Source organism: Penicillium waksmanii (genome assembly GCF_028829765.1).
Source record: "Penicillium waksmanii strain IBT 27052 chromosome Unknown utg000007l:1.0-4314555.0:1.0-4317578.0, whole genome shotgun sequence".
Taxonomy (NCBI): domain Eukaryota; kingdom Fungi; phylum Ascomycota; class Eurotiomycetes; order Eurotiales; family Aspergillaceae; genus Penicillium; species Penicillium waksmanii.
Genome location: NW_026643253.1, coordinates 580,884 through 606,387, shown reverse-complemented (window position 1 = coordinate 606,387; position 25,504 = coordinate 580,884). Strand labels below are relative to the sequence as shown.

At 48.8% G+C, this 25,504-nt stretch overlaps 9 protein-coding genes across 9 annotated transcripts; 7 read left to right on the top strand and 2 right to left on the bottom strand.

The window, feature by feature from the left end:
• Nucleotides 1–376: 376 nt before the first annotated feature.
• Nucleotides 377–2,433, bottom strand: N7481_007069 (GMC family oxidoreductase; the record flags this gene model as incomplete). Its single annotated transcript, XM_057266288.1, has 4 exons — nucleotides 377–582; nucleotides 637–1,362; nucleotides 1,427–1,965; nucleotides 2,015–2,433. The coding sequence occupies 4 exons, from the start codon at nucleotides 2,431–2,433 to the stop codon at nucleotides 377–379; spliced, it is 1,890 nt and encodes a 629-aa protein (XP_057120489.1).
• A 1,651-nt stretch (nucleotides 2,434–4,084) lies between these two features.
• Nucleotides 4,085–6,050, top strand: N7481_007068 (Sodium/calcium exchanger membrane region; the record flags this gene model as incomplete). The annotated part of the gene is made up of 5 exons (XM_057266287.1): nucleotides 4,085–4,208; nucleotides 4,313–4,691; nucleotides 4,812–5,007; nucleotides 5,058–5,968; nucleotides 6,020–6,050. The coding sequence occupies 5 exons, from the start codon at nucleotides 4,085–4,087 to the stop codon at nucleotides 6,048–6,050; spliced, it is 1,641 nt and encodes a 546-aa protein (XP_057120488.1).
• A 457-nt stretch (nucleotides 6,051–6,507) lies between these two features.
• N7481_007067 (DUF4246 domain-containing protein) lies at nucleotides 6,508–8,503 on the top strand (the record flags this gene model as incomplete). The annotated part of the gene is made up of 5 exons (XM_057266286.1): nucleotides 6,508–6,576; nucleotides 6,625–6,695; nucleotides 6,751–6,829; nucleotides 6,883–7,848; nucleotides 7,913–8,503. The coding sequence occupies 5 exons, from the start codon at nucleotides 6,508–6,510 to the stop codon at nucleotides 8,501–8,503; spliced, it is 1,776 nt and encodes a 591-aa protein (XP_057120487.1).
• Nucleotides 8,504–9,484: 981 nt separating this feature from the next.
• Nucleotides 9,485–10,642, top strand: N7481_007066 (cupin domain-containing protein; the record flags this gene model as incomplete). The annotated part of the gene is made up of 2 exons (XM_057266285.1): nucleotides 9,485–9,948; nucleotides 10,003–10,642. 2 exons carry the CDS (start codon nucleotides 9,485–9,487, stop codon nucleotides 10,640–10,642), a joined length of 1,104 nt encoding a protein of 367 aa, XP_057120486.1.
• A 656-nt stretch (nucleotides 10,643–11,298) lies between these two features.
• N7481_007065 (GNAT family N-acetyltransferase) lies at nucleotides 11,299–11,994 on the top strand (the record flags this gene model as incomplete). The annotated part of the gene is made up of 2 exons (XM_057266284.1): nucleotides 11,299–11,698; nucleotides 11,777–11,994. 2 exons carry the CDS (start codon nucleotides 11,299–11,301, stop codon nucleotides 11,992–11,994), a joined length of 618 nt encoding a protein of 205 aa, XP_057120485.1.
• A 1,943-nt stretch (nucleotides 11,995–13,937) lies between these two features.
• On the top strand, nucleotides 13,938–16,394 carry cat1 (catalase catB; the record flags this gene model as incomplete). Its single annotated transcript, XM_057266283.1, has 5 exons — nucleotides 13,938–14,240; nucleotides 14,304–14,529; nucleotides 14,588–15,003; nucleotides 15,089–15,253; nucleotides 15,312–16,394. The coding sequence occupies 5 exons, from the start codon at nucleotides 13,938–13,940 to the stop codon at nucleotides 16,392–16,394; spliced, it is 2,193 nt and encodes a 730-aa protein (XP_057120484.1).
• Nucleotides 16,395–16,584: 190 nt separating this feature from the next.
• On the bottom strand, nucleotides 16,585–20,068 carry treA (alpha,alpha-trehalase treA; the record flags this gene model as incomplete). The annotated part of the gene is made up of 5 exons (XM_057266282.1): nucleotides 16,585–17,781; nucleotides 17,840–18,127; nucleotides 18,188–18,369; nucleotides 18,429–18,665; nucleotides 18,730–20,068. 5 exons carry the CDS (start codon nucleotides 20,066–20,068, stop codon nucleotides 16,585–16,587), a joined length of 3,243 nt encoding a protein of 1,080 aa, XP_057120483.1.
• Nucleotides 20,069–21,309: 1,241 nt separating this feature from the next.
• Nucleotides 21,310–21,580, top strand: N7481_007062 (uncharacterized protein; the record flags this gene model as incomplete). The annotated part of the gene is made up of 2 exons (XM_057266281.1): nucleotides 21,310–21,321; nucleotides 21,380–21,580. The coding sequence occupies 2 exons, from the start codon at nucleotides 21,310–21,312 to the stop codon at nucleotides 21,578–21,580; spliced, it is 213 nt and encodes a 70-aa protein (XP_057120482.1).
• A 2,647-nt stretch (nucleotides 21,581–24,227) lies between these two features.
• Nucleotides 24,228–24,631, top strand: N7481_007061 (uncharacterized protein; the record flags this gene model as incomplete). The annotated part of the gene is made up of 3 exons (XM_057266280.1): nucleotides 24,228–24,267; nucleotides 24,332–24,463; nucleotides 24,519–24,631. 3 exons carry the CDS (start codon nucleotides 24,228–24,230, stop codon nucleotides 24,629–24,631), a joined length of 285 nt encoding a protein of 94 aa, XP_057120481.1.
• Between the last annotated feature and the right edge of the window lie 873 nt (nucleotides 24,632–25,504).

Here is a 25,504-nt window from a genome sequence, read left to right as displayed (position 1 = left end):
CTTTTTGTTTCCAAGAAACTGCGGAGGACAGTGTCTGCTTCAAATTGCACGCTGTCACACGCTATCCCGGCAAGCGGAGTCAAAATCCCGTGTCAGATCAAGCGATGATGTGTCAATATGAAGCCTTTTCAGCTTCAAAACAACAAAGAACCCCAGATACACCGTGCAGGTGCCAGAAAGATAGATACGAGGAGCATATGACCCAAAAGTCTCGGCTGGGATGGTTATACGAATGACTGTGCATGAGCCGAGGATTAGCCGTACTGCCCAGCCACTAAGCATTCTCTGGAGGCCGGACCAAGCATCCGGGCGTTTTGTCTAAACTTTATGTTGTTCGTGTAGATTTCAAAGCAGGGATCAACAGCATATCCAATTTTCAAGTGCTTTTCCAGTCTTCTATGATCATGGCTGCTCCCTTCTCGGCAATTGCGTACACAGTTGCCTGGGGATGAGCCCCGATCTGCAGAGGCATTATACTAGCATCAATCACCCTTAAGCCATGTACGCCATAAACTCGTAAACGCTCGTCGACGACTCCGTCGCGTGCACCTCCTGAACCGCCCATCGCACAGGTGCCGATGGCTGCACTTTAGTGTTAGCTTGTGCAGAATTTCAGAGGCAGAAGGTTGGACGTACGGTGCCAGTCAGTGATGGTGTACTTTTCCATTAGGCCATCGTCAAGTTGTTCATTCTTCTCGGCCTCGTCGTTTTGCACGGTCCCCAAATCAGATAGACTATCTTCTGTGTTCGAGTCATCCCGCAATGGAGGAAATACACGACCTTTGATGATTCCTGCCAATGGCTCTGTTTGGCATATTTTATCTGCAAATTTCCGCGCCAGGGCCATTATCTTCTTGTCAAACAGACCCATCCCCAGATAGTATTTCGGATCCAGGATGGGCATTTCTTCAGCACTAACCAAGTCGGCCTCATCTAGTCGGGCTCGGATATGCACAAACCCTTGAGATAACGGATATTGTAGTACCTGAAGCATAGTTGCATACTTTTTATCCGGATCTGACTCGAAAAACGGACACCAATTTCCCAAATCAAAGATGTATTCAATGCGGCCCTGGGGTGTGGGAAGCAGGGTTCGTTCTACGTGTTGCCGCAGTTTTGTGTTCACGGAATCATCTCCAAGTTGATGTTCAAGGCTTTTGGAAAACGAGATCAAGCCACAACGTTCTTTCTCTGAGGTGATGTCCGACACGGAGCAATAGGCAACCGAACACGGAAGTACAGTCCACGGGCCAGTTTGCGAGGTCTGATAAGCATGATCGGCGGCGGCGCGTAGAGTTGGGTTGCCGATAATGTCATCCCTAGATGACAGTTTTGGAAGTACCTCGTATATACTCGCAAACACTAGAGATATGTCAGATCGGCCTACTTATTGAGGGTGTATTGACCGGTGGTGATTTCTGCCTACTCATATGGTCTTGCAAATTCTCTCCCACGTTCTTATTTTCAAGCTTCACTTCGATTCCTGCAGCTTCTAGAACTCCTCGTGCACCAATGCCGGAAATCTCTAAGATCTGTGGCGATTGTATTGTACCAGCACTCAGAATAACTTCTCTTCTAGCTTTCAGCTCCCAGATGTGCTGGTCATGGCATACACTTGCACCAGTCGCTCTCAAGCCTGAGTCGCCTTTCTCCAAGAGCACTTTGAGAACAGTCGTATTGGGAAATACATGCAGATTTCCCCTATATGCGATTGGGGCATAGTAAGCTGAAGCGGCATAACTCCGTGTTTGTTGGCTAGGATCAATGCTGCAAACCATATTCCAAGTCCCGTAGTTAGCCCCAGCGAGGCTATCTTCACTCGAAGGAATGTTCAGAGCGTTCATTGTGTCATGCCAGTACTGGTGTGTTGGGCCATATTCCTTGGTATGTGTCGTCTGAACCGGACCCTTCGTACCATTGAATTCGGCTTGATAACTTGACTTGTAGTCTTTCTGATGGGCAGCACTAGGGGGGGGTGAAATGTCTCACTGCGAAGGAAGTAAGGGCTGCTAACATGTCAGTTGCAATCTCGTATTTGATTTTTATCACACACAGCAGATCGTCCCAGCCCCAGCCCGCATTTCCGAGATCCGCCCAGGCATCATAGTCGTCACGGTGCGCTCTATTCCAGGCCATGAAATTCAAGGCACTTGTACCGCCAAGAACGCGTCCACGAGGCATTGGGAGAGATCGACCCGCCAGCCCAGGCTGGGATATTGTTTCGAATTTCCAATCATATTTCGAATTGATGGCTTCTCCGTAGCGACCGGGTACAGTGATATCCCCACCATCCTCGCCGTTCAAGGCCGACGGGCCAGCCTCGATGACCCCCACTTGAACCCTGGGGTCTTCACTAAGCCGTGCAGCAACTGCCAGCCCCGCAGTCCCACCGCCAATGATCAAATAATCGAAAGAACGATTTTCAAATTGCATTCTTTATCTCGTCGTAGGTTTGTTGGCAAAGGTCGTTGAAGATCCAGGTGTTGAAATTCAAGAATGGGAAGAGAGGTCTGCGCGGGGTGAATCGATGAAATTGCCATCCTTGCACCGCCTCACTTTTATTTTCAATAATAAAAATTGCTACTCTCGATAGCTGTATGAAATGTTGGTATTTTCTGACTACCGTTTGTCGTTTGTCAGGATATCGTACTAATAAATTACTACGACTCAGAGCTTAACCGGTGTGTGAAGCAACTTGAATCAGTCCAGGCTGGTTCTCGTTGGTTGACGATCAGCGGATGGTGATCCATCTGGAGATCAAAATATATACGAGCGTCAGCAAACCATTACCGTCTGACTACTTAGAAATACAAAATTCAAGTTGAAACCTTAGAATAAATTGAACCCCCAAGAGCTGGAAATTTAGGCCGTAAAAAACACCAAGCTTTTTGCATTACCTCCGAATGTCAGATAACGCCAACCCGTCGAAGAATCGCGCGATTGTATTTAGTATTTCTGAAACGAGTACGAGTATCCTTCACTGCCTAGGTGAGACCTCCCCCCCCCACAGTACTTGAACCGAATACGGTCGTCTTGATTCTACCAATTAACCCCCAATGCCGGTCGGAGACTGATATCGAGACAATGAAATTGTTGTGAATGTTCTCGCGCATTAGATAACTTCAAATTGAGAACAATTTGCTTATTTCTGAGAAAAATAAATTTCTTAAATTTCGAAGACCCCCGCTTCTCACTCCTTATAAGGCTGATTCAATTGTAAGGCTGATTTTGTATCGCGCAGCCAAGAACTTGACTGTATGTACATTGCCACGGAGGCAAATGAAATGATTTACGTCCCGAAAATTTGAACCCCAACAATTCTGCTCTCGGAAGATGATCAGCGGAGGAAAATGCTGGATGGCCACAAGCGGGGAGCTCCTGGCAAACAATCATTGCTATTTTCTCTAATACAAGGCTCGGGTCATGACAGTCATTAGATCTTCTATCGCATCCCCTTTGACTGCCATCTTATCTACGAGTATCCCCATGATCAATGGTTCAACGGTGATGAACTAGGGTCTGGCATCCATTTCAGGGGCAATACGCGGGATTAAATGCCTCAAGGCCCCTGAAGCCAAACAATTGGTTCACTAAATCACCAAAACTCCGCTCTCCATAACGGCCAACCAGTCACCCGAATACGACACACGCTTATCTTCTTGGCAAGGGTCATTTGGCTTGGCCTTGACCCCCCCTGAGGGAATTGTATTGCCCACAAACCGACTTCGGCTAGCGTTTACCAAGCCACTAACGTTGCCACGATCGATCATCTCACTCCCTACACGTGATTCTTTAAATTGGCAGTCATAAGGGGGAAAAAGGAGTTCCCGCTGGTTTAAAATGTCAAGTGGCTCTGAACTGCCAAAGATCTCCTCTCCGCCAGATTTTTCGATTGGGTCGCTTGCCAAACAAATCGCTCACCCCCCACGCGACAGCCACGCGATCCCTTCACGACACTCGTTTATTTAAGATTCCGACCCCAGTCACTCATAAAACCGAATACGAAATAATTCTTAGATCCGAAATTGGGGCCGCTATTACCTTGTCTCTCGAAACCCTGAATTTGACAACATCTTTCTCCATTATGGTCACGAATGGCAATGCTGCACGAGACGGGAATCTTCATCACAATGTTGGCCTTGGAGCCTCTGCACCAGAGGAGGAATCGGGTTTAATGGCAGATTGTGCCTCTGAGCGCAGTTTTGGAAGTGAGCATCGATTCAAGAAATGGTCTTCGAATCGGGGGTCATTTCTAAACCACTCATGCTTCCGATCTAGTAATGCTAATACCTTTTTATTGGAATCCATGAAGATCAAGACGCGCACCGTAAAGATGGGGCCTCCCATCAGACCAAGAGAATATTCCACAAGAGCCAAACCTCGGCGGATTTTAGGAGTAGAGAACCCCGAGCGTGTCCTGCTTGCGAAAGTCCCATTATAGCCATCAAGAGCCAGCTCAAGGTCCTACTATCATTCAAAAATTCCACGTCTCTCGTTTTCGCGCTGGTCGCCATCATTTTTTCTGCTCTCAACATGCCGGCGTTGGTTGTTTTCATCTGGAATTTGATCGCTATCATTCCTTTGTCGATAACGCTCACTTTTGCGACCGAGAGATTGGCCCAAGATCTGGGCGAAACTGCGGGAGCACTGCTTAATATTTCACTGGGCAATCTGGCCGAGTTAATCATCTTGTGAGTAATCCTTTCTAGCCTCTGACTTTCTGTGATTGTACTAACCTCTATACAGTATGTGAGACAAATCATCTTATGGTGTCGATAATGGTGGAATTTGGTACTAATTGTCGGAACTAGCACCGCCCTATTGAAGAACAACATCAGAGTTGTTCAGGCATCTCTTCTGGGATCAGTCCTTGTGAACTTGCTGCTCGTTCTTGGATCTGCGATCATTGCTGGAGGCGTGATCAGCCCGGATCAGACTTACAACAACGATGTCACTCATTCATTCGTCGGGTTACTGAATCTGACGGTCTCTTGCCTTATGATTCCAGTTAGTGAATGCACAATACCTTCACGAAACTCACACTAACATCTATACAGAGTGCTTTTTACGGAAGTGTGAAAAGCATGAAAACCGCCGATCATATGGCCTTGGAATTCAGCAGAGGCGTTTCGATCATCCTTCTCATCATCTACTTTCTTTACCTCTTTTTCCAGTTCAGAAGTCACCCCCATATCTTTCGATCCCGCTCACTGGCATTCCCAGTTGAAGATGAAACCGGTGATCAACACATCTATCGCCCATCCTACGACCCAGTTTTCACAGACATCGAGTCACGACGAAATTCGGAAGACAACGCAAAATGCCACAATCAAAATCTCCCTGAAATGCGGGAAGTCTCGTCTCCGGCTGGTCCAGCTTCGGAGCCTACAGATCTCGAAAGCGAGGCGGGTCTTCCATTAACTCATATCGACACAGAGGAAAGAAGGGATGCTACTTCTTATGGTCACAACCGCAGAAAAAGCCAGTTTTCTCAAGCAGGTGAAGATTCCCACTATTGTCGCAACACTGTGTTGGCAAATAGAGGCATGTCGTTATTCGTACTCACCCTTGCGACGGTCTTAATCGCTATGTGTGCCGAGTTTTTCGCATCAAGTTTTGATGTTCTCAATGATCGCGGAGTTCTGGGAGAATCATTCGTCGGACTTATTATCATTCCCATTGCTGGTAACGTGGCAGAGAATGTCACCGCTGTTGTTGTGGCAGCCAAGAACCAGATGGATCTTGCGATTAGCGTCGCACTTGGATCGGCCATTCAAATTGGTCTCCTAGTTGCTCCGATGATTGTTCTTGTTGGATGGGCGATGGATAAGCCAATGAGCTTGCACTTTGATAGCTTCGGAATGGTCACTCTTGTGGGATCTTCCGTGCTTGTCAGTTTCATTATTATGAAAGGAAAGACCAACTATCTTGAGGGTGCCATCTTGTGCGCGTGCTTTACTGCTATATCGTGAGTCAATTCCTCATTATCTAAACCTGCCCATAACTAACTATCTCGCAGCGTTGGTGCTTTCCTTTTGCCAATCAAATAATGACACGACGTCTGGAACAATCCTGGACCTCGATCATCCTCTCCTTCTCTTCTACTTTTATTTTATTTCCCCTGTACACAATTGGGCCCAATATTGCTGGTGATTGTTGGGTTTACCTGCACATACGCATCATGGGGCCGGCCAGGCGGCCGGACCCAACTCCATAAATCGATCGGGACATCATTCCCTTATAATGAAATAAATTTGAATCTAAGAAACTTGGCCCCTCTACCTAAGCCGAATAGATAAAAAAATACAGAGAAATGAATCAAACTTCAACGCTAGTGTAACCAAAAGTGTCTTAGCGTCGCTTTTGGGGCTGTTCTGCCTGAACCTACTATCTTTCTGCCTGGACCCTTGGGGCGATCGCGCGGGTACTTAAGGGACAAGTTTCGATGCTATCTGAGAAGTAATCCCGTCAACCTCTTTAGAACGAACTAGAGTTGAAATTTTCAAAATGGGATCTGCAAACCAGCCAGTCTCATCGATGCCGGGTTTCAATGTACCCTTGAACAAGCTGCCAAAGGTAAATCTCCTAGACTTGACCACTTCTGTACATGTTCTAACGAGCTAGAAAAATGTTTTCAACCCCTATAACGAAGGGTTTCCCTTGGCCTTGCTGCCTGAAGAGATCGGAATTGATATGTATGTTATATCTATCAATGCGCTAGAGATTTTCATGTTCAATAATGATGACTAGGAATGCGATCACACAACGGGAAATTGTAATGATGCAATTCATGAACACGATCATGGAAAAGCCCGAGTGGGATCGAAAGGTACCTCCGATTATTTAAAAGAACTAAGCGCATGTGAATCTAATATGTGGCAGATTTTCGACACAGAAATCACAGCAAAATGGCGCAACGAAATCGCCCAGAGTGGCCAGGACGTGTCACCTAAAATGATCGAATGGATCCTCAAGGAGCTTGAGTGGAAGGCGAAAGTACTTAAAGAAACAGGAATCGTCTCAGCATTCGATCCTGGTATTTTCAGATCCGATACAGCAGTTCCCGAAGAAGTGCAACAAGCACTGAAAGACGCCGTAAAACCTCTCGAAGACGTACCAGAAGACCGAAAGGACTACCATCCAGGTTCAGACAACCAAGTCATCGATCTTGTGCATCCTTCTCTCTTCCCGGTCGTGTATGGTAAGACTCGGGTTCTGGCTGACAGTATTATTGGCCTCGATGATTGTCTCCATCATGTAGGGCAGGGTGAGCTGATCCCAATTCCCTCGAAGAAAGATCTCGGCCATGCAAATTCCGGGCCGCTTGACCCTCACAGTTACAGCGCTTGGGAAAAGTTATATAGTGGGAAATTCCAATGGCTCCCTTGTGAAGTGCAACTGCTGGATGGTGGTGACTGTCGAATCGTGTCATACATCAACAATGCACACCCTGTGCAGCACAAGGCCTTGTACAAAGTTATTGAAAATGTCATCTCCCAGGCATTACCCCTTTGGGAGAAGAGTTTGTCCGAACTTCCCAATCTCAGAATCGCTTATCGCAAGGTTGAGTATGCTGAGCATCCAGAACCTGAGCCAGAAGAATCATCAGATAATGAGGATTTCGACCAGGCTGAGTTCGATGATGCTTATACAAAGTGGCTAGAAAACCAGCCTATTATTCTTCCTGAACCAGGCGTTTTCGTGCCTCCAGAAGAAGCTGGCGATCTGAACATGCAACGTCATTTTCCGGACACAAATTTGCAAGTTATCGTAAAGCTGGCAAACATTGAATTGACTCCTGAGAAGCCAAACTATAATGGCGGCTCTTGGCACATCGAGGGACAGTTGGTAAGAACGACAAATACCTTTCAATTGGCTCCGAGTTGAACAAAGTACTGAGTCTTTCCTTCAGAACGAACGTATCTGCGCTACCGCGCTGTACTACTACGACAATGAAAACATTAACGAGAACACTCTGGATTTTCGTAAACGTGCGACGATTGATGAGGAAATCTCATACGAACAAAGCCGCCATGAATTTTTACAGGCTGTTTTTGGATTCGGAGACGACGTGAGTGGCTTTGGGGGCGACAACACCACCCAGTATATTGGAGGCGTACTATGCAAAGAAGGACGACTCCTCACTTTCCCCAATACTATTCAACACCGTGTGTCCTCGTTCTCACTCGCCGATCCGTCTAAGCCGGGCCATAGAAAGATTCTGGCACTTTTTCTGGTGGATCCTCACCATCGAGTCATTTCCTCGGCCAATGTGCCCCCACAAAGCGAGGAATGGGGTCAGGAAAAACAGGGCCTCGTGGACCAAGTTTTATCACGATTGCCAGCAGAGCTACAGAGAATGGTTGAGGAGGGTCTGGATCCTTTGATGACTATGGAAGAAGCCAAGATGCTCAGGCTAGAACTTATGGGCGAGCGCGGACTCAGCTCAGCGAATGCTAATAAGGAGTTTGAACAGGGTGACTTCTCCCTTTGTGAGCATTAAATGAGGCATTACCTTAGCCAGATATTCAAACGAAAATGATTGCTAGTTTCCAAGTGGAGGCATGGATGACATTGGAGGGGCATGGCAAGGGCCAGGCGACGTCTACATTAGGCAGGAGTCCTAGTTTAGCTACGAGCATTCCGAGCGCCCAAATATCATTAACTTTTTTTCTTCGTGTACATGTTCATCTAGCATTGAATTTGTAGAATATGGCATGATGTTTGAATACACTCAACAACCTTGGAACCATCACCCGGGAAGGGGCACTCCTGGCAGAAAGATTCAATTGCTGGGTCATTCACCCCGGCCTTAATTCATCTGGGGACCAGAGGCGTCGTCACTACTCCGTATGAGTTCGAGAAAACTTTATGGTTAAAATACGGTCGCTGCTCGGGTCTTATTTTAACAGAATTGCCGACTACACTAACCCTACAAACATCATCATTATCACAACCACCATCACCACCACCACCACCAACAAGATTTCTTTATCGTTATGCAATAGATATTCGGACATTCCTTACATTGCAGAATCCGGAGTATCTGTTTGAATCTTCCCCTTCGCCGATTTTGAAACTCCAGTTGCTTCGGCCGGTGGGGCTGCAGAATTGACTAGAATTCGGGTTAGGTAAATCCTGATGGCGATCGTCCATAGTGGAGAATGGCATTCGCAACCTGTTTCGCAGGTTTCGATACCGGACCGTCCGGGCTGTTGAAAACCCGTACCTGAATGTTGTACCTGACTCTGCCGATCCGGGTTTCCCGATATACTATTCCCACTTCTTCAAAAAACCTCGCGCGTGAAGTTCATCATTGCGGAGAACACTCCCGTTCAGAAGCCCCACGCTGGCCAATTCCCTCCCAGTTGATGCTTGTTGATCGAATTAGACCGGAAATCCCGGCTGCTCTTGAAGATGAATATAATGCTTGGCCCGGCACCATCGACCGACTCCCGGCGGATTTTATCAGCTCACCAACAAGATGTTGACATCGCCACTCGTTCTACTTGCCTCCCTCGGCGCTGGTCTTGTCCAGGCACAGCAGCATACTCTTGATGATTTGTTCGTTGACAATGCGCCCTCTTCGCCGCGTCCCTACGTCATCCCTCACTATGCCAACTCGCACTCCGTGACGATTGGTTCGCAGCTCTACCGATTCCCCGTTACCGGTCCCTCTTCGGGTTATGCCTTCACCCTCATGGGCACCAATGCGCCTTCTAGTGGGAATCTAGGCGTGCTTCCTCACGTTCACCGCCGGCATTATGAGAACTTTTTCGCCCTGAAGGGCCGGTTCCAGCTGTGGGCTCAAAAGGGCGGCAGCGAACAGCAGGGTCGTCTGCTCACTCAGGGCGATTTCGGTTCCATCCCCCGCAACACCACTCACACATTCCAAATACTGGATCCTGATACTGAGATGGTTGGTGTTATCGTCCCTGGTGGATTTGAGTAAGTTGCGTTGAAGCTGCCCGTGGACATACTTGTAAATTGACATATCAATAGGGATTTGTTCTACGCCCTCGGCACCAACTATAGTTCCGGCACGGACACACCATATGTGCCCAGTGTCTCTCATGAACCTGGTACTCCCAGTAGCTCCATCATGTCCCAGTTGGAAAAATACGATGTTTATCCTGAGACCTTTAAGGCTCGCCGTGATTTTGTCAATGGATCTGCCCCTTCTCACAATACTGTGTGGCACACTGGCAGTAACGAGCTCGATGCACCTTCAAAGCCCTACTTCTTGGCCGGCGGCTATGGCCCTAAGTATCTCAGCTCTGAGCACGGATATCAGGTCATCCAGCCACTTGTCGAGCCGGAACAGGCCGAGGACCTCAACTATACTATCTCGACTATTTCGCTCAGTCGTCAGACCAAGGATAGCCCGCCTTCGTATACCCTAGATGGGGCAGCTGCCTTTGAGGTTGCGGAGGGTGCTTTGTCTATCAGAATTGGCGATTTTCCCTTGGCAACTATATTGACGGGTGACGTGGCTTTCATCCCTGCACAGGTGCCTTTCACTTACTACACCGAGACGGCCTTCACCAAGGTACTTTTTATCGGCAGCGGCAACAACAGTCTTGATCAGCAGTTGATCAGTAGCGGCAAGCAATGGGACTGGGTTACTTTCCCCAAGTACTAAGTATACCCAGGATGGGCTGCATGTGCTACAAAATTTCTAATAGAATATATTTATCGTCAGGAAGGCAGCGAACACGAGCCTTGTGACATATCAGCTTTGAATTTCACCGTGTTTCATATGAATTTACAAAATTCCTGGAGCTACAGTATTCTCCACGGTCGCTAGAAAATTCCTCGTATCTCGTGGACCAATCACCTGCAGACAAGTTGCAGTCATCATTTATCTTGGGCAGAACGAATCATCCACGCTCCACAAACCAATTCCAAGGTTCATCATACATTTCCCCATATAGGAATATGTATTCCTGGTTAAAGCTACACATGCCAGCACGGTCCTTTTTGACGGCAGAGCCTCGAATTCTCGACCAATAGATGTATAGTTTGATCTCCGCGGGCCGAACTACATTTGTACGATGCCCCCACGGCGCCTCCTTACTCGTGCAAATATTTGTTTTCCCGGGATAAGCTTGTTGAATGCAACCTCAAAACGACCCTTCTGGTAAGGCGATTACCAATTATAGTTTTGATCCCCATCTGGTGTGTGAGATCGCCCCGCTTCAGCAACCCCACATATACGAGCAAAGTTACATTAAGCGTCTGCCCCATCCAAAAAAAAAACAACAATTCTCTTAACCGTTGAAAGATTGCACAATCAAAATGGGCTCGATGAAATCTCCTCTCCTGCTGCTACCAGTTGCCAAAGAAGATATCCCCACATGTGTCGATATCTGGTTCAAAGCCTTCTCAACAGACAAGGACATGGTGCGAATATTCCCCGATACGCCGGGCTTGCGAGAATGGACGGCGGGGTATATTACCCTTGATCTCGAGACCAAGCCATATCAATATTATGTCAAGGTAGTGGATCCAGAGATCACGGACGAGCGTGGTCAAGCTCAGATACTCGCCTATGCGAAATGGGATACAGCCTCGATGGAAGTGCGAGGTCGACGATTTCCGCCTTGGGCGGCAGAGACACCAGCGGACGAAGCTACTAGTGTTTTTGACTTTCTGAATGGCAACCGGAGTCGTGTTATGGGGGATTTGAAGCATTATTGTGAGTGAAATAGGCCCACTCGAGAGTTAAAATTCGATCCACCAGGCGCAAGATGATGCTAACTACGGTCCGATCCAGATCTGGACATGCTCTGTACTCACCCTGATTTCCAGAAGCGTGGGGCTGGTTCGATGCTAGTTAAATGGGGCTGCGATTTGGCTGATGAGGCTGGAGTGTCTGCATACGTCGACGCGAGCAAGACGGGCGCGCCTCTGTACGAGAGATTTGGCTTCGTTGATCGCAGTCTACCTGATCAGGGCAATATTGCTGCAATGGGTCGTTTCAAGGGGACGTAAAGCGACCTGATATTAATTTCTTTACACCGGGGAGCGATCCCATCGACCAATTGAGTGATAAATAGATGAGATCGGGGCGGTGTATAGGCGTCTCGGTCTGATCATATCCAAGTTCCTGTGCACAAAGCTGTCCTCTACATAAACTTAAAAAGTCAAAATGACTTCTGTACTGTTTAGTATCCACATGATTCTCTTGATATTCAGTCTCTGATTATTCCGCAAATGGACTGGTTATTGGGGTGTGCTTAGCGGGCCTCGCTCTCCCATTTATAGTCATCTGATTTTTGGGGAGATGATATTTCCTCGGTCGCAGAGCGACATACTCTCCGACCCAAGTTAAAAAGGACCTTTAACGTAATTCTTCTCTGCGTACGAGTAAGCGCTAGATATGCCATCTCCAAAGCATTTTGCACCCGCAATGCACCATGCCACCTCCGCATTGTCCAAAATTAGTAGCAACCAGGAACGGTCATAATGAGGAAAAATATGCACGACAAGACCGCCATTAGCTAAAATTACCTCACTCCCTCTGCGTGCTGGAAGAAAATTAAGTCTATCTTGGCTAGCACATCCGAGGGACCATTCACAACACGCCTGGGATCTTGCGACCGTGATAGTAGATCCACAGTCGGTAAAACTGCAGAAAGAAAGTACCGACCAAGAAGGGCGAAGATTGGCAGGACTAGCAGGGGTATGTTGCAACAGCTCAGGGCGATCTTTCACTTTCATCTCAGGCTCTGTCCCCGCGTTGCATAATTCGGTGCTCCGTACGGAGCACATCTGGGCAGATTAAGGTGTCCAAGGCGATTCCTCCTCACCTCCACTCGCTGTAGCATGTAAACAACAGATCGGCCTGAGACAATTCTGCTGTTTCAACGCTGTTAATCAAAGATCTGCAAAGCACAGGCGGTGACCATTGTATGTCTGCAACGACCCCTAGATCCACCAGTAATCGCAAACTACTCCGTACCAAGACAAGATTCACAAGACAGCAGTGACACCAAGACTCCACGTCATGAACAGAGCACAAGTATCACTTTTCCAAGCCTTCATCAAGCCTCTTGCAATGCCAAGTCCCGCCGTCATCTGGCAGTTACAAAGCCATCATTCTGAGTGGATACTATCCCTGGAGGGGCTGGACTAGGGCACGCTAGGCACGGGTGCGCATCATTGCTCCAGACCAGCGCCATTACCAAGCACCTTTGGGCTCGGCCTTCTAGCTTCATCCCCGGCTGAATAATTGCCAAGAGTACGGAACAGCCCACGCGTATCTCTGCTCTGCCGTCTGATGAATCTGCAGCCTTGGTTCCTTTCCTGGGATTTTCTCCGAAGTAAAGCCAGTCCTGCCAAGCTTACATGGTGCATCACAACCACTCCGCGATCATGCTCCACCCAGCCCCAGCCCAATTGACCGGAAATTCAACCTGTGACCGACCTTAGATGTGTCTGCTCTGCAGCCTGGGCACTCTAGCTGTCCACTCGGCCGTAGCTGCAGCTACTAGCCAACCACTGATTGACTATCACGCACCGGGCGACGCTAGGGACTAGGAATAGGGCCAACGGCAACAAGCATATTGTACGACACGAGTGGCCTGCACGATGAAGAGGGTCCTCTGCCAAACCATATTCCCCACCGGGCATTGAGACAGGCCAGTTGTGTTGCACAGCCGGTATGGATTTTGATTCTAGCCCGCCATGCTAGAATAATCATCTCGCTCTTGGTTGGTGAGCTGCACCACCATGTGCCCTTCGCTCGGTGGGATTTTTGTCTAGACTGGAAACAAGATTAGTCTGCAGTCGGCCCCGCGAACCTTTCAAGACATTGGAACTTGAAGTTCTCCGTCATTTTCCCCTGCATATAAATAAGACCTGCTTCTCGTCGTCGCGATCTTGGACTTTCTTCACCACTCATTGACCTTTCACCCCTAAAACATAGCTTCACAATGCATTTGCTTGCTCTGGCCACGGGCCTTGTCGGCATTGCCAATGCGGCTTGTCCTTATATGACAGGCGAAGCGGGTGAATATAATCCACACGAGCTTCATCGTCGCGCAGACGATGGCGCTGCTCGCGATACGGAAGAATTTTTGTCGCAATACTACCTCAATGACAAAGATGCCTTCCTGACCTCGGATGTTGGCGGGCCAATTGAGGATCAAAACAGTCTGAGTGCAGGAGAGCGTGGCCCAACTCTGTTGGAGGACTTTATATTCCGCCAGAAGATCCAGCACTTTGACCACGAGCGTGTATGTAGACCTTGGGGGTGAATGCAGTCCTCAATCCACACGCTAATTAATATTTCTGCATAGGTCCCCGAACGTGCAGTCCACGCCCGCGGTGCCGGTGCCCATGGTGTCTTCACCTCGTATGCCGACTGGTCAAACATCACAGCGGCATCTTTCCTCTCGAAAAAAGATAAAGAAACACCCATGTTCGTGCGGTTCTCTACCGTCGCCGGTAGTCGAGGCAGTGCCGATACAGCGCGCGATGTGCACGGGTTCGCGACACGCTTCTACACCGATGAAGGAAATTTCGGTACGCATATCCCTGGAAGCAAACGGCAGGCCAGCTAACACCATTGGCAATGATGCAGATATCGTCGGAAACAATATCCCAGTCTTCTTCATTCAAGACGCAATTCAATTTCCCGACTTAATCCACGCCGTCAAGCCCAGCGGCGATAACGAGATCCCCCAAGCAGCGACAGCTCATGATTCAGCATGGGACTTCTTCAGCCAACAGCCTAGCTCGTTGCACACTCTCGTCTGGGCGATGGCTGGTCACGGACTTCCTCGATCTTTCCGGAATGTCGACGGTTTCGGAGTTCACACCTTCCGCTTCGTCACTGACAGCGGTAAGTCGAAATTAGTCAAGTTTCATTGGAAGGGCCTCCAGGGTAAAGCCAGTTTGGTGTGGGAAGAGGCCCAGCAGATTTCTGGCAAGAATCCGGATTTCTTGCGTCAGGATCTGTGGGATGCGATTGAAGCTGAACGGTTCCCTGAATGGGAGGTGAGTGACCCATAACAGCTAACAGCTGCAGATTGCAGCTTGCATAACTTCTCATGTTCGAATGCTAACAACCCTCTCATCTCAGCTGGGCGTGCAAATCATGGACGAAGACGACCAACTCCGTTTCGGCTTCGACGTCCTCGACCCAACAAAGATCATTCCAGAGGAATACGTTCCCGTCACTAGACTCGGCAAGATGACTCTAAACCGCAATCCCAAGAACTACTTTGCGGAAACCGAGCAAGTCATGGTAAGCCCACCTCCCCCTCTCCTGCCCAGGGGCTCTCGCAGCTAACCCTCTCTACTAGTTCCAACCAGGCCACATAGTCCGAGGAATCGACTTCAGCGACGACCCCTTACTCCAAGGTCGCCTATTCTCCTACCTAGACACCCAACTAAACCGGCACAGCGGCCCCAACTTCGAACAACTCCCAATAAACCAACCCCGAACACCAATCCACAACAACAACCGCGACGGCGCAGGACAAATGTTCATCCCACTGAACAAAGACGCCTACAGCCCCAACACCTTAAACAAAGGCTCACCAAAACAAGCAAACCAAACAGTCGGCAAAGGATTCTTCACAACCCCCTCTCGCACAGGTAACGGCAAACTCCAGCGCACGCGTAGCTCAACCTTCGAAGACGTCTGGTCTCAACCGCGTCTATTCTGGAACAGTCTCGTGAAAGCGGAGAAACAATTCGTCGTTGACGCAATGCGATTTGAAAATTCAATGGTTGTTTCCCAAGTCGTTAGGGAGAATGTTATTATCCAATTAAATCGGATAAGTAACGATCTTGCCAAACGTGTTGCGGAAGCAATTGGCGTTGATGCACCGGCTCCAGACCCGAGTTTCTATCACGACAACACGACGGCGAACATTGGTGCCTTTGGTCAAAAATTGATTAAGCTTGAAGGACTTAAGGTTGGCGTTTTGGCTTCTGTGCAGAATGCTTCGAGTCTTGAGGTTGGCACTTCGTTGGCGAAGGGTCTGAAGGATGTTGGCGTTGATGTCGTTGTTGTTGCGGAGAGACTGGGTGATGGTGTTGATCAGACTTATTCTGGTTCGGACGCTATTCAGTTTGATGCTCTTGTTGTGGCTGGTGGTGCGGAGGGATTGTTCAGTGCACGCTCGTTTACGGAGAAGCAGAATAAGGCTTCGTCGCTTTATCCTGCCGGACGACCGTTGGATATTCTTATTGATGCTTTCCGCTTTGGTAAGCCAGTTGGTGCGATTGGGAAGGGTGTTGATGCGCTCAAGGCTGCGCAGGTTTCGACTGAGCGGGAGGGTGTTTATGTGGCGAAGGCTTTTGGGGATGAGTTTGTCAAGGGTATTAAGGAGGGTCTGAGGACGTTCAAGTTTTTGGATCGGTTTGCTTTGGATGCGTGAGTTAGAATGACTCGGGATATTGTATAGTTAGTTGTTGTTGCTGTGGTTTGAGCGCGGTGCTTTGAAATGACCAATTGCATTGAATGAGAAATGGAAAGTTTTTATATACAATCAGGATGGACTGTTCGTCTGGATGCATCTGCGCCGGCATCGGCACCGGCAAGAATCAATCCTGATAGAACGTCTTCCTCTAGACGAAAATCTCGCGACGACGACGCATAAAAGATCCAGAGTCCGACAATCCCGCGGTCCGCACCTTCATCCGCTTAGCAGTCTCCACGCTGGAGGAGTTACTGCTACCTTGTGTTTGTCCAAGGATCGCCCATTCAGCGACGGTGGCACCGGTTCCATTCTTCGCCTCGATATCGGCGGCGTCCAAGCCCTGGTTACCCACAATAAGCAGAGAGGCATACTTAGCAGCGGGAATTGCGGAAGGCAGGGTGACATTAGTAGTGTTCCCGACAGGTATGGCGATAGCGTCCAAATTGGTCGTGTTAGTGTATGGATCCGAGAGGTTGACATTATTCAGGGAAGAAACCACTTGGTAGTCCGAGTCCTGGCTTCCCATTGTGATCTCTGCGTTGCCTAGGGTCCTGTTGTGGAAGACAACGGTCGCATTGACAGGTGGGGCTTGAGCCCAGTCAAAGTAAAAGCCCGAAACAAGGGATCCTGCTTCCTTTCCAAATGACACTGTGATCGCGCTCACATTGTCTGCCCATGAAGGCTGCCACTTCGTCGAGGCGGCACCGTCATTCACCGAGATGGGGAATTGGCCAGGTTCGTAGGCACTTTCCGACTGGACAGACTGGCACTGCACGAGATTTCCCTCAACGGTGTTCTTGAGGCCGATTTGGCGGTTCTGCAGAACGACCGAACCTTGCAACTGGAGGTTGTGAACAGTGATGTCGTCGTCAGAACCCGCGTGGATGGGAATAGTCTTGTTGGCGAAGCGTAGGTCTGCAGTTTCCAGAGGCGCTGAGTTGGATCGGCTGATTGTGGTATGCGTCTGGTTAGACCAAGCGGAGATTGGCCATCCACGCCAGTAGAATGTGCGATACTTCAAGTGAGGGATCTGCGGCGGGAGATTGGGGTCAACTCGCAGGAAGTCCTCAGGCAGCAAGCGAAGTCCTAGGTACCCGAAGATGGCCACTTGATTAGCTCCGCCGTGTCCTGTCAAGAAAGGGAAAGCAGGGTGGGTGCCGCCATTGATAGTGGAATCATCGATGAGCTGTTCGGACATTTGGTAGAAGGGCGCACGAGTATAGGGCCGGAAGGAATACAGCCCATATGTGTAAGCCGAGCATCCCGAGGGGGACATCTCATTCGCAACAGCAGAGAAAATGGCCCAAGTCATCGCCGGTCCGTCAGGAGATTGCTTATTGGCATACTGTGAAAGTCAGCATCAGTGCTACCATGTGCCAGTTTAGCTTTGAGGATGTACTCACGTAGTCAAGGTCATTCAGCGAATCTTGAGCACTGTAGTTCGAAGTAAAATCCAGCGGGAAGGTGTTTAGAACCACATCAGCCTGCTTCACTGCGGCACTCCCATTCATAGTCGTGAATTCAAGTGTCACTCCACCTTCGCGGAGAATTAAAACGTTGTCAGCCATGTCGTCCCAGGTGGAATTTTCTTCGAGTCCAAATTGCTGGCGGAAAGAGTTTGCATGGCGCAAAGTTTCGGCGATGGCCGGCATAGTGAAGCCACCCGCATCGACATGATTAGCATACTCGTCCTAGGAGGTGTTAGTTTGGTTTGACCTTTCATTAATGCGCATGTGGAAGGAGCGCCATACTGGGTCAGTCATATTGGTTAGGGTCCAAGAAGACCCGTTTTGTACCAGAAGATCGGTAAAGAGAGTAGCCACAGAATCGTAAATTGGGAAATGATTCTCCTTAAAGAATTTCGTGTCACCACTAGTCACCCACTCATTCACCATGGAGATCCCAATATCGATATTCAAGTGGTATTGGTAATCTGCCGAGTGAGGTTAGAATTCGAGGTCATGGCTTTCGAGATCAGGACTCATCACTTACCCCAACAAGGGCCAGTGGCCGTGCAGTTACCAAATCGCCCACTAGTCCAGGGATAGACGGCGGCAGAGGGGGAAAAGCCGGTCTTATTCTTGGAACCGGCGTATGCAGTCTTGATGTTCTCCTGGGCCTGTGGATATCTATCCAGGCGGTAGTTGGTAATCCGCTGAGCGGCTTCGGGGTGCGATGTCGTGAGACCCGGCTGCATCCAGACATCTGCGTCCCAGAATACTTGTCCAGCTGTTGGTGAGTGTTAGCCTAATGATTCAACTTGATCTTGGTCACCAACGGCAAAAGCTCATACCGTACGAGTCAGAGGTCAAACCACCGACCGAAATGCTATCCCGGTTGAGCGCAGTGTTGTTTGCTTGCTTGATGGCATTCTTGCCAACAGTGTTTTGTAGCAGATAGTATGTGTTGGCCACGGCGATAATCTGAGTGTCGATTAAGATACTGTCCGCGGGGAGAGATCCATTTCCGGGGAGAGTATATTGATCGACGGAATCATCTGGCATAACGCTTGCCCACTCGGTGACATGCGATTGAAGTGACTTGGCCCATCCATTCTTCATCGCAGTAGAGCAAGCTTCCTTGGCCACCATCTTTGGATCCGCAAAGGCATCGGTTGATGCTACGCCGACGAACTTGGTCACTCTCACGGATTGGCCGGCCTTGAAATTCACATCAGCAGACTGTGCGATGGAGGAATCATTTTTACTGAGATATGGGGCATCGTTGACCACCTGTAGCGATGACAGATCGACGCCAGAATTTCCGGTAACATTGGCGTAAACGTAGGCAGTGACGTTGCTGATTCCATTCGGTCGCACGGCTGAGAAAATGGCATGATCGTCCTGGTCCGATTCCACAAAGTCTGAACGCACAGCAGCGATGCCATCGATGACATTCACGACCGTTCCATTGGAGTCCTTGGAAGGAATGACCTCTAGGTCTACCACAGCCTGATTAACGAAGAGTTTGTTCGTGAAAAGACGGTAGTTGATTTGGAAAGACCCCTTGTCGCCCTCCGGGGTCCAGGTATAAGACCAAGAGAGAAGACCCGCCTTGAAATCGTAGGTGGAGCGGAAGTCAGAGATTGTGGAGTTGTCCACTGTCGCGTCGAGGTAAGTGTCATCACCGAGGTCGATAATGAGGCCGCTCCAGTGAGGGATACCGCTGATCGTTGTATCGTATCCATACTGCGACAGCCAAGGGAAGTTCGAGGAATTTGTATTTGCCTGGGAGTCAAAAAAGCCACTGACGGTCGCGAAGGCTTGTCGTTTCGAGAACAGAGGCCATCCACTGGTTCCTTCGTCGCCATCGTCCTCGCCGTCCATTTCAAAGAATGGGCCAGCGCTGGCCACGCTGATACCGATGTAGCCGTTGGCGACAGAGCCACGCGACTGGAACTGGCCTTGCTCTAGATTTGTGGTGGAGAGCAGCCAGTTATCCTGATCCCAGGTTACCCCGGAAAAGTCTGTCGAATAGACATTGCTGCTGAAGTTGGTAGCCAGTTTCGGGCCGCCATACTTCTTGAAGGTCTTTGCAATCCGGCTTTTGGGTGAAGCTCCGTCTACCAGAGTAGTGAGACTGAGCAGCAGAGGCAAAGCCCGTGCAAGGGCAAGAGTCTGGATTTGTGTCAGCTTGTTTCATTCGGATCTGGCGGGGAGACTTACTTTGAGCTGCATCGTATTGCGCTCGCACCCTGAAGGGTAGATTGAGAATATAAGGTCAGCTCAGATCAGCTCAGCTCGGTGCGATAGCTTGCGCGAAAGAAGTGATCGATGGATCTGTATCGCCGATAATTAGAAATGGTGGGAGAAGGCGGGAAAAAGAAGAGCAGTCACGACCAAAGTGGATGGCGGAGCCGAGATATTTGAATCGCATGCAGGAAATGAAGTGCCGATCAAATTCACTTCACTCGAGCCAGGCACCTGGCAATGCAAAGGCTCGCTCGGGCCCAGTTCCACCCGTCTTTCCTTCTGGGACGTTTCTGTGGGGAAATCAAAAAGTCAAAGCTTACGGGAGGATGGCGTTGCAGTCGTGCAGGATGGCCGTTTGAGGCAGGTCGTATACGAGCTGAAGCCTGAATGGTGGAGAAGGAGGAGTGCAGCCAAGAAGCCTTTAGTCAAAGCAAGGCAAAACCGACGCAATGTCGTCTGCGGCTGGGTGGTTTCATGGTGGCTTCGGATCAGCCGGCAGCGCGGGGAAGGGAACCATACTCCGTAGTCAATGAAAGGAGGAGACCGTGGGAAACCGTGGGAGACCTCAGGCTCACTTCACGGCATTCCGAGTTTACACACGGCTTGTCGTCATCGAGACAATAAAGTTCGCCGAGCGTTGACCGGGCGTGTGGCAGTGTGGGGAGGCTGGCTGGGGGCCCGCAAAATGCCCGACAATCGTCCGCGGAGGGGATCTAGGGTGCTCCACTCTGTTGATGGAGGGATGGGGTGAAATAAGTGAATTCAATTGAATTCAATTGAGCTGAACTGGGGATGGGAGGGAAGGGAAGGGGAGTGTGGAGGAGAGAGCGTGAAAGTGTTCGTGCCTGAATGTCTGGATCCCTGGATGCCTTGGTGCCTGAATTCCTCAGGCAGTAACAGACGTCATGACTAAGACTCACCACGCGAATACCTATATATTCCACCATTTGCAATCAAAAATCTTTGAATGAGTAGGCTACAAAGTATTCTCATAATGTTATATTTATCCTATCTCCATAGGCAACCCTGGGTCTATTGTGGCCACGGATTGTGTAGTTGTGTGGCACTGGCCAGAATTTAGTAGACCCGTTATGTTCCTACCTTGGTCCTTTTGTTGACTTTTTTCACATCTACCATTCACCACCGCTCTATTCTATTTGTCTCGTATATCAGGAGCAGATATGTCTCGATGGGTAGGTTTATCAGCTGGATAACTTCTCTCACGTACGTTTAACTTACTATAAGCTATAGTTCTGCACTATCCAAGGGCTCAACAACTCGTATACGACATTATACCGCGAGTTCCAGACACCGACGACTGTTACTTCGATGGCTGTTCAAGTGGTCTTAGCCAATCTCGAGGAGAGACACCTAGCCCCTGCGGATAAGAAAGCGAAGCCAGAGATGACACAGGCCGAGAGACAGAAGAAGGAGGAGAGGAACCACACTTAGATACAGGAGCAGAAGGCTCCTCCAGGGGCCAAAGTCACCGGTAAGCAAATTCAATTCAAAGACAGGGGAGAGGACGATAGATACTGACGCTACCTAGAGCCCCCGCGAGCCACATCCAGAGTCGGGTACTTACAACACGCCCATTGCTGTATACTCCTCGGTCGGCAAGTCCGCGAGCCGATGCAAACCGAAGTGCAAGGCCTTGATTTGAAACAACCTGTACACAAGCCAAGACTACAGCCGGTGGCAGAAAAAGCTTCTTGGTTATTCAGAGCTGAAAGGAATTCTGGCAGCCCGCTGGTTATCCCCATGCTCAGAATGCTATTTCTCCTGCAGGAAGAACCATTGAACAAAAAAGCCAAACCAAATGCTCTTCAGAAAATTCAGTCGATTTATTCAACACATCCAAAAAACAGATTGCTCTCTGATATTACTCTGCTTATTGCCGAAGCAATCTGTCCCCCTGATTACATCAATTGGGAAGTCATGAATTTTAGCGGCTTGCTATCTATTTTCGCATGGGAACTTCCCGAGCACGTCGGGCAACGCCGAATAGACGAAGACTTATTTCTTATTTCTCGAACTCAAAAACATCCGGAATCCAATACCAATACACATTGACTGGCAGGTTCTACGACTTGATTTCATACAATTTCCCAAAGGAGTGATGGCATTTGCTACTAGTATTCTTGGATGCATTTTTAAGAACGCGTCAATGCCGTGACAGAACGACACCTATCCTGCCACCTGGCCAGTTTCGAGTCGCCTTTCCCGCCAGACTGGTTGATTGACACGCCACGAGCTTGACCAAGGGGGTATTGTCATAGCTTAGCTATCCGTACACGTGACTAGACAGATATCTCTCCCTCAGGGAGAGGGAGAATGGGATCATCTTCTTCCACACCAGTCCTCCAGACGGTTAGACCTTGAATGAATGGCGACTTTCTTTGATATAAATCCTTCTTCCGAATACTCTAAGGTTCTGTCATGGCGTAATCCTAAAGCATCACACAGTACTAGACCGCATGCACGGGCGGTGGGATCGCAGCCATACTAGTCAGTGACGGAAAAGTTGGGATTGATGAAGAAGATGTATTGATTTTTCCTAAAGGGGAATCCTCAATCTATATCTATCTATCTGATGAAATAGATTAAACTGCGTGTAGCATGCTCACCACTTGAATAGATACTAACTAGTATATATTTTTGACATAGAAATCAACTTTATATAGAATATGAAGATCCATGGATATTAAAGCTCTGCCAAGGTTCTCTTAGTTACCCTACCTAAATAATGCTAAAGTGGACCGTCTATATTGACTTGTCGTATAAGAGAGATCATCCAATAATCATCTTGTTCTTGATGATACCAATACCCTCAATATCAACCTCAACATCTCCAGATTCTAACCACTGAGGAGGATCCAAGAAGGCGGCAACACCGCTTGGTGTGCCACTTTTTTCTCTGCTCCGCCTTGCGGCGAAGTCGAGCCGGCTCAGCAGTCAGCACGGCTTGGGGTGTCTTGTTGACATTGTTTACCATGGAGTAACTCAGGTAAGAGTGAGAGGGGGACAGAGCGAGTGGAGAAGCGTATAGGGAGGCGCGTAGCGATGAGCGTAGCAGAAAGCCGGGGCGGGTGTGGGAGAGAAGGTGTCGTTGAAAATAAAATGGCTGGTGAATGTTGTGAGTCGCAACAAAATACGAGCTTCTCGCCTGGTATGCCCTACTATTCTGCCCTCTCCCTCCCATTTATTTGTATTGGAAGCAGACACTAATCTTGATCAAACAAGGCTTTCTTTTCGCCCGGACAGACGGTTTAAATTCCAGGCTTCTCTCGTTGAAATGAATACCAAAGATACCTCCATCTACCAACATGCCACTTATCTTTTTCTACTCGCTTACTGAACCGAGCAGACTGAATTGAAGTACCTACGAGTAGATACCGTCATGAATGAGGTAGCGGAGAGTAGCGGAGAGGCTCCGACGGCGTTGCATGCGTGTTTACCAGGGCTAGAGGTTCTTGGGCTCAAACACCGCTATTAGCAAGCCCGTCGAAGTCAGATAAGAGCGAGAGGTGGTGTGGTGAAGCTTTTCATCAACCACACCTTTCACTCTCAAGGGAGGAACTCCGCACCAGCTTGAAGAGATTATTGGCCGATTGTCTGCCCATGAAGAAAGAGAGACCTGTGAAGTACTATCTACATTGTATTGTATTCACAGACCCTGAAGCTAATAAAGGGTGACCTCGCTGATATAATCGGCGCATCTCAGCGCGATAAAAAAGATCCCGAGGTGTAATGTCTTTGAAGCGATTCTACCAGAACCAATTGCAGGATCCTAACAATTCAGCGTACTCGGTATATAACTGAGTAGGATACCAAGTATTATAAAATTCATTACATCTCTGTAGGAATGGAATATTGGCTCGTTGGCGGCCCGTGTAGTTGCGTTGCACTACCGCGTTCCTTCCTCAGTCCTCCCCTTTTCCTTTTCACCTCCCCAATCCACCATCCACCGCCGCTCCATTCTACCTTTTCATTTCTGATCTCCAGAGAAATCATATTTCGACATGTAAGTTGATCAGCTGGAACAATATTCCTTGTCATGGCCGTTGAGCCTAACACAAGTCATAGTTCTGTACCATCCATGGCCTCAACAACTCGCATGACACGGCATTATGCCACGAGTTAGAGACTCTGGCGACTGTCACTACGATGGCTGTGCGAGCATTCCTGGCTAATCTCACGGAGAGAAACCAGCCGAAGAAGGAGATGACAGAAGTCCAGAGGCAGAAGAAGAGGGAGAAGAAGCGCGCTCGCCGCCGCCGCCGCCAGGCGGAGAAATGAAGGAGCCGACGACTCCTTCGGGGGCCGAAGTCACCGGTAAGCAGATTCGGTTCAAAGAGAAGAGGGGATTATGGTTATTGACACTAGATAGAGCCCCCACGAGCCACCGATCCTCTCCCCGAAGACATGCCCCTGCCCAATGGCCTGCCTGACTGGACCTTGGTGAAGGTTGAGGATGATGTTGATGCCAAGGTCAAGCTGTAAGGGCCGTTGTTCTTTTTGTTGCTTTTTTATTATGAATGAATGAATGAATGACGACTTTCTTTGAACCTAAATACTTCTTCTGGGTATTCTGTCAAGGCAGGATCCGAAATCACGGAAGAGTAGACCGCCTGCACGGTGAAATCGCAACTGTTGTCACTGGTATACGACTTAAAACATTGTGCTGAGACCCTGTGGCCTCAAGCCTGCGGCTTTGCCAGCTCATACTCCATGAATACATGTCTAGGATCTACCCTTGCCTGCATTGCATTGCTTTCATTGCTTTCATCGGCGGTTGCAGACCGATCGCACGCCATTGTCATTAGATAGATAGATATAGCGTGAGGATTCCCTCTGCTGTCGCATAAATCTTCATCTTCCATATTATCTTCCCGTCCCTCTCGCCACATTGTATAGTGTCTAGTATTCGTTCTTTCTAGTTTCTCCGCGCATATACTAGTTAAACCCAACCCCATGCGCCATGCACCGATTCGGAATACCGTGGCTCAATGTCATACGTCTCCGAATATATCCGCCCATAGCAGAATGACTCTATCTATCTCACTCCGGCATAGTATGTAGCTTGGCACTTACTAAGTTAGGTCACGGTATGACTAGCCCTACTCAGGTAGCAAGCGGAGTGCAAGCAGCAGCAAGTACTAGGACAAAGAAATGGATATTTTGAATATAACTCAGCCTACTCTATTTCCTCCCCTTTTCCTTTCTTCTCCGCTCGGAAATATAGTCTAGTCTAGTCACCGGCAGTGGACTGAGTTGATAATTGCCATTCCGATGCATGTAGGTCACCGACTTGGAGTTGATATACTGACCCAGGGCTGGCATTCCATGACAATTTCTTACTATTATTAATTTCCT